General features: G+C 42.3%; 2 protein-coding genes across 6 annotated transcripts; one reads left to right on the top strand and one right to left on the bottom strand.

Moving 5' to 3' along the window:
* Window positions 1-321: 321 nt before the first annotated feature.
* Window positions 322-2043, top strand: LOC125553517 (B3 domain-containing protein Os03g0622200-like). Of its 2 annotated transcripts, XM_087517744.1 has the most exons (5): window positions 322-394; window positions 470-595; window positions 731-1187; window positions 1304-1515; window positions 1645-2043. In XM_087517744.1, the coding sequence occupies exons 2-5, from the start codon at window positions 470-472 to the stop codon at window positions 1918-1920; spliced, it is 1071 nt and encodes a 356-aa protein (XP_087373870.1). In that variant the 5' UTR covers window positions 322-394; the 3' UTR covers window positions 1921-2043. The 2 variants fall into 2 exon arrangements, with proteins under 2 accessions (XP_087373870.1, XP_087373871.1); XM_087517745.1 differs by having other exon boundaries at window positions 331-595.
* A 512-nt stretch (window positions 2044-2555) lies between these two features.
* On the bottom strand, window positions 2556-6285 carry LOC125550603 (uncharacterized). 4 transcript variants are annotated; one of them, XR_007301706.2, is made up of 4 exons: window positions 6061-6285; window positions 5842-5977; window positions 4563-4632; window positions 2556-2843 (listed from the first exon to the last, which is right to left on the bottom strand). XR_007301706.2 is itself a non-coding variant. In XM_048713625.2 (4 exons), exons 1-3 carry the CDS (start codon window positions 6213-6215, stop codon window positions 4610-4612), a joined length of 276 nt encoding a protein of 91 aa, XP_048569582.1. In that variant the 5' UTR covers window positions 6216-6285; the 3' UTR covers window positions 2556-2843; window positions 4563-4609. The 4 variants fall into 4 exon arrangements, 3 of the variants coding, with proteins under 3 accessions (XP_048569582.1, XP_048569581.2, XP_048569583.1); XM_048713625.2 differs by having other exon boundaries at window positions 5880-5977; XM_048713624.2 differs by lacking the exon at window positions 4563-4632.
* Window positions 6286-7208: the final 923 nt, after the last annotated feature.

Here is a 7208-nt window from a genome sequence, read left to right as displayed (position 1 = left end):
AACGGCTGTGGACGCGGATGATGAAACCAACAAATCATCTGACTGATTTTAAACATTTTCCTTTGTCTAGGCATAAAAATTAATTTGACAGGCAAAAATACAGTATGGTAATGTGTGAAAACTCCTTTTTTGTTTGTTCTAAGCTCGTCTCAATACTGGTGTAGATGCTTCTAATAATTTTTTGTAATAATCCTGGTTGCATTTTCGTTTCCGATACGAACAGACAGGTGAAGAAACGACCTTCCGACAGTTGTTACCCTGCCTAGCAACGTGTCACCCTGTCAGCTGGTCTACACATTGCCTTAGACTAGAGTGAGTAGTGTGCCGACATGCCGTAGTGCATTCCAGAGTCCAGTGCCCATAGGAAGCACCGTCTGTGCTATCAGAACACCAGGTGGGTTCTCATCTCTGACTGCACACCTCCATCCATCCATCCATCCTCTGTGATCTTTCCCAGATACCCTCCCAGATGCAGAAGATGGGCAAGAACTGCGAGCGGTGCGCGGAGTGGCAAGAGCATTGCTACTGGAGCCACATGGCTGATGAGAACAAGCACTTCTTCAAGCTCATGGCTGGGGACTTCGCCCAAAGCATGGTCAGGAATCTTCCGTCTGCCTCCCTCACTGCAGAGCTTTCTCCTTGCATTTGCTTATATTGCCTTTGTAAACTCAAGTGTGGATCTCGATTTATATCATCATTATGTTCATGATACTAGCTGTTCTTCCTGTAGAGCTTACCTGGTAGGTTTGCAAAGAACTTCAACGGGCGCATCTCTGAGGTCATCAATCTGAAGCCCCATAGTGGCAAATCTTGGAGCATCGAAGTAGCCGGCGACACCGACGAAGTAGTCCTCCGGTCTGGGTGGAAGGAGTTTGTCGATGACCACGGCATCGGGGAAGGAGACCGCCTGCTCTTCAGATACAGTGGAGCGTCCTCCTTTGATGTCCTGATGTTCGACTCGGCCGGCTGCCAGAAACCACCGTCTCCTCGCCCCGTCAAACGTCGTGGCTGTGATGACAATGACATAGCAGAGAACTCTGCCAGAGCTAAAGGTCGCCGATGCGGCTACCACGCTTCCAACAAGGCTGAAGAACGCGCACCGCATCCGCCTTCACCGGCGAAAGGCGACGGTGCTGGCCTGGAGATGACACTCTACAGAGGCACCGGCAAGAGCATTGCCCGGGCAGGTAAACATGATATAGGCATGCCATACGGTACTAATTCGAATGCACCAGTTGGAATTTTATGTGCAACTAATGTTGTAAGATGCATGTTATGCATTTATCTGTTGAGCCTGCTGCAGACCATGGAGATGTTGATATGAATCATGGTGAGGCGGCTGCCAAGAATAGGTATTACTTCTGCAAGAATGGGCCCGTGAGCGAGTTCCATCTGACAGAGGAAGACAAGGAGGAGATATCAAGCATCCCTGTCCCGGTCGAGCCGAGGAACCCGGTGTTCGTGAATGTGATGCACGCGAGCCATGTCCGTGGCACCACCCGGACCAGCATTGTGGTAAGTGACCTTCCTTCTGAAACCCAGACCAAGGTTGCAGATTGCAATGCCAATATATTCAGCAAATGCGGTGTTAAGAGCGGAATGCTAAGCTTTGTTCGGATCGCGCTGTGTTGCTTCCATCCGCAGGGCGTGTCCTCGGATTTTGCAGGTAAGTACCTGGGAGGGATCGGCAGAGAGATCGTTCTGCGGAGAGCCGGCGGGAAAGGGGGGTGGCACGTCCGCTACACAAGCGGAGACAACTGCCGGGGCTTCTGCGGACGCGGGTGGCGCGACTTCGCCCGCGACAATGGCCTCCTTGCACACGACGTCTGCATTTTTGAGTTCATGGAGGGTGCGCGGCGACCGGCGGCCAACGTTCACGTCCTGCGGAGGCTGCACGGCCGCTTCGTCCTGGTGCGCTGAACCTGATCTCTGCCTGTGTGAACTTATGTGCTCGACTGTACCCATAGAACTTACAGCTGTGTCACTGGAATAATAATAGAGGCTGGTGATACGAGCTTATCCCAGTAATCGTGATGTATTTCATACCTCCTACGGTGTATGTCCCAAGTTCACTTTTATCTATGTAAAACGGTATGCAGGTGCATGGAAGAAGCTTGCTGTTAACCTATAGGACAAAGATGTCACTGAGTCCCCTTAACTGTGGAAACATGAGAAAACCATACTCCCTCCGTTTCAAAATAGATGATCCAACTTTGTGTTAAAGTTAGTACAAAGTTGAGTCATCTATTTTGGAACGGAGGGAGTACTTCATAAGGGAAAAGGGAAAAGGATATAGTTGAGTCATCTATTTTGGAACGGAGGGAGTACTTGATAAGGGAAAAGGATATAGTAACAAGGAAAATGATTACAAACATGTCAATACCAGCTATTTATAAATTATACAAACGGAAATTTTAGATTCATAAATTTAAACGGTTGAAGACACAACACAATCTACAGTTTGGCTATCAATAACTATAATATATCGACAATCACATGTGGGCTTTCTTTGATTCCACTGAACTCCCACTTGCAAATTCGCTGCGAGTGTAGACTCATAGAGAAACAGCATGATACCGATTACGAATTAAAGATTTCAACATGCCTCGCAAACAAGAACCATCCAATGGGACATGTGCTGATCAAAAGGACGTTATTCATATATAAAAATATCAAGTAGAATGTCCGTTTGTCTAGGAGACAAAAACTAGCACCGGCAGTGGGGAGTTTTTTAACTTTGCAGAATCCAGGAAAAGGAACTGAACCCAGAAGAGCTTCCAAGGAGATGCACCCAAAAGAACTGTTGTATCCTTGCGAAGGGCAGCAACTCGTCCTTTAAGTACCTGCAAAACAAGGTTGCATGCCAGGTAGGTTCGACATGAAAATCATACAAAATATAGGCAGTACAAGATAAAAGGGTAATTTTTAGATAGGTCGGCGCATTTTATTCAAATCAAAGGAGGTTAGAACATGCTAGGGACTCAAAATCATAGCACATACTAGCAGGAAATAAAATTCTAACTAACAATACTTGACAGTAACATAAGATCTAGTTTATCTGCATTCTTGGAATAAACAGAACTGGAAAACCTTGGCTTGAAAGATTATTGGTTTCCGTTGTCAAATCGTCATATTTAAAAGATAGCACCCCCTAACCATGAAAGTTATGAGCAGCTTTTCTACGATATCTGACTATTTCAAGCCGGAAAGAGGATAACAGAACAGAAGATAATTTGGAAATGAATATGTGAAAACTCAGAATGATTTTGAATTTCACATAATAGCAAATACTGCCAACGGAACAGATTTCCCACATCACAAACACAGAACATGAGGCAGTACATAAAATTAAAAGCTATAATTTTCATAACCACGTCTAGTTATACAGCTCTTTATTTCGTCGTGGCTATTCAATTCACATTAACCATTTCTTACAGACACAAGATTGACAAAATAGCAGAAGTACACTGCTTCAACATCACCACCTTCAACATGCTTTAAATTGGTCGCTCACGTGTCATTCATCATCTCCATTTTCTAACAGCCCAACCACAGAAATCCTCAAATAAAAAATTTCACAATTCACTGTTATTTACTACTTTATGTGGAGATTAGTTAAAAAAGGAGTTTTTTGCACATTTTTACAGTCTAACATAATCCAAAGAGCAGTGCGGAAGAATTGGGGCCTGGTGCACATTCATAATGTACATGAGGACATAGTTCAATATGAAAGATGAAATGAAATCTAATGTGAGAGCCAATGCACTAATAGAATGGTTAGCATTTTGGCACAGTGGACCACTTAAGTGATAATTTACATTCAGGATCTTGAGACATAAGCCAAACATCCATATGTACTGTCTGCAAGAATTTAAAGCAGATTTCAGAGATTTATCAGACCAAGCGCATGATTACCAGTCTATCCCGGTTTGCTATTTCCATTTTTGGTTATACATTTTCCATCATATTATAGTTTCTATTCATGTTCTATGCGCATTAATACCAGGGTTCCATTTAAGAACCTCCCTCCCTTCCAAACAAACAATTTTCAGGGAAGAAGTGTGCCTAGGCACTACAGAACACCAAGTGCTTAATTGTGCTAGGTGTGCACATAAGCATGCCTAAGCATGCGCTTAGGCGAGATGCACGCTAGGCAGTGGCAAGATGCACAATTGACGCCTACCGCTTTTTTCCTTGCTATTTTCTACAGGTCAGGTGCAAAATTTCCTCTCCCTCGGGAGAAGCCATTGGTGCTTGGCCATCCCCTCTGGTATGTTTACCCTGTAATTTAACAATCCTTACATAACTATAAACTATTTCATGGTTATCCTTAACAATGATTAAGAGTCGCTCAACTAGTAATGATTAACCACGAGACTAGTCTATGAATCTTTTTTTGGCTTCCAACTGAAACCTCAACTACTCGTGTTGCAACTAGTTCATGAGTCAGCACACCGGCAACTAACTCAGATGTTTTCGACTCTTAATCTCTGATGGTCCTTGCTACACAATTCCTTTATTTTCTTGCTAACAAAAACAGTCATGGGAATAGAGAGACCTACATTATTTGACGCAATGGGTCCCAAAATTATTCTGGCTGTCCTCTGCGTCAACCATCTTTCCCATTTTTCCCTATCAAATCCCAATTTCGTATGCCCTTATATTAGTTGTATTGCTGCAATATAAATTCATCAAAAGAGCAAACAATGGATAGTTGGATATATCATCATGCAAACACAATTCTCCACTGCAATGCCTATTATGTCACTTAATGATAAAATCCTTAGCGAGGAAAATCATTTTTCATCCTATAAGCCATCAGTAGACCATACCACTGTTCTAAAGGTGGAAACCTAGCCTGAGAACCCGGGTATTATCCGGTTAGGTGCTAGGCGCCAACCCATCGTCCAGTCCACAAACATCGTTGCGCACAAACAGCACCACGAAAAAACAAGGAAAACAATTTGGCACACTTCAGGGAACAAACAGCACACACGCGACCAACTGAAGTCTGTCCGATGAAAAATTGGATAAGCACAAATCTAAGGGTAATTTAGGTTTGCAATGGATTATGACCGCCAAAGTCTTCTAACCACCCTACCCAAAGATTAAGCTAGCCTAATCGTCAAAAAGCTAACGCACATAATCCAGACAAATACCATTTCGCATTTCAAAGTAAATAATGACCAAGGTTTATTATGATGTAAGGTAGTTATGTACTTATGTTAACCTGGCCAAAGCCTTCTAATCGCCCCAACCAAGGATTGAGCTAGACTAATGTGCAATAAGCTAACCCACATAATCCAGCCAAATAACATTTCACATGCAAGGATATGCTTCTGATCAAGATGGTTCCTAGAGGTTAGTAATGAGTGTCCAAACAACACCGCAACAGATACAATTCATACATTATGTGGACAAACGCATCATGCATTTTAACCCCTTGAATTCAGTACGAAAAAACATTTCCAATTAATTCCAACACTGAATTATATTATTATCATGACTATAGTCATCAAGCAATTTCAACTCAACATGACATACTCAAATACAAATCACACTGTACATATGCATACTTCCATATTAAAACCTATTAGTACCAAAATGCACCATTGCAGTGATAGAGCAAATAACGGAAAACAATGGTCCGCAGACCACAACCCTCCGACCAGGAGAAATTTCAAGCCATGGTAGCAATCCTCCCAATGCACACATATCAAAGCATCACGCAAGTAATGATTGCAAAAACATTATTTCGTTCCCCAAAAATAATTATGCATCTAGAATGTTAAAGGGGCAGCTTGTGATGCAGGCAGGTACGATGTTTTCATGATAACTAACTTGTTAGCGATCCTGACAAGTGCGGCAGAAGAGGGTACCCTGGGAGAGCTCACAGCACGCCCGCGCGCTCGCCGCGCAGTGCCCCGTCAGCCTTGCGGCAACCAACGCCGGCGACCCCATCAACGCCGCCAATGGCCTGCATCGGATTAAGACCACTTGTTACAGTCACATCACATCACCGATTTCTCGCGTATCGGGGAGGCATTTCGTCCCGACTACCTTGCGGCGGCGAGAGGGGAGGAGGGCGCCGAGGCAGGGATGCGACGGGGAAGGGCGGCGGGAATGGGGGCCGCGCGTACGCGCGGGACAGTGGAGGCGGTGCGGCCGCGGACGGCGGCGAGGAAGGAGCGGGAGGCTGCGCCGCGGAACGCCATCGCTAGGGTTTCGTCGGAGAAGGTGTGGACGGCGGTGGTGTCGTGGTGGGGAACTAGAAATGGCGAGGTTTAGGGTTTTACAAAAATGGTGCAGTTCTGGGCTTCTGGCCCATCTACCCCAGATGGCCCGGCCAGGCGCGGGAGGTCACGGCCTCGTTTCTATGTTTTTTTCACATACCGCTAAAAAATGTGTTTTTCACATTAAATGTGTATATAGAAAATGTCTCTCATGTATAGAAAAAATGAATAAAAAATACAATGGGTATGAAAGAAAGTTGATCATGTATTTAATTTTTTAATCAAATATTTGAAAACAAATTAAAAAAGTATTTTTAAAATGATAATCAATCATTTGAAAATGTTAACTGTGTATAAAAAATCTTGACCATGTATTCATAAAAAGTTAATCATGTATTGTATTCAAAAAATTGTTAACCTTCTATTTTAGAAATGCTAATCAAGCATTTGAACAATGGTAAATGTATATAGGAAAAATATTGACCATGTATTAAAAAATCATGCATTTGAAAAAAATGTTAATCAAGCATTTGAAAAAAATGTTATGCGCATAGAAAAATGGTGATCATGTATAAAAATATTAATCTTGCATTTGAAAAATATTACTCAAAAAATTTAAAATATTTAAAATAAGTATAAAAAATGTTGACCATGTATTAAAAAAATGTTAATCTTGTATTTGAAAAATGAAAATCAAGCATTTGAAAAATGTTTAAAATTTGTACAGAAAAAATGTTGACTTGTCTTCAGAAAAAGGATAACTTGTATTTGAAAAATGTTAAACGTGTATTCAAAAAATCTTCCTGGCCTATACGAAAAATTAAGAATGAAAACCAAAAGAAACAAAGAAAACCTAAAAAAGCAAAAGAAAAGAAACCAAAGGAAAAAAACAAGACAAAAAAGAAAAAACGAAGTAAGAAAAAACAGAAGCAAAAAAACAATGAAAACCGACAAAGAAACAAATAAGAAAAAGCC

Source organism: Triticum urartu, chromosome 4A (assembly GCF_056163025.1).
Source record: "Triticum urartu cultivar PI428250 chromosome 4A, HENAU_Tu73, whole genome shotgun sequence".
In the NCBI taxonomy this organism is placed as follows: Eukaryota; Viridiplantae; Streptophyta; class Magnoliopsida; order Poales; family Poaceae; genus Triticum; species Triticum urartu.
The sequence above is the reverse complement of the archived record's forward strand: the minus strand, read 5'-3'. Positions and strand labels throughout refer to the sequence as shown.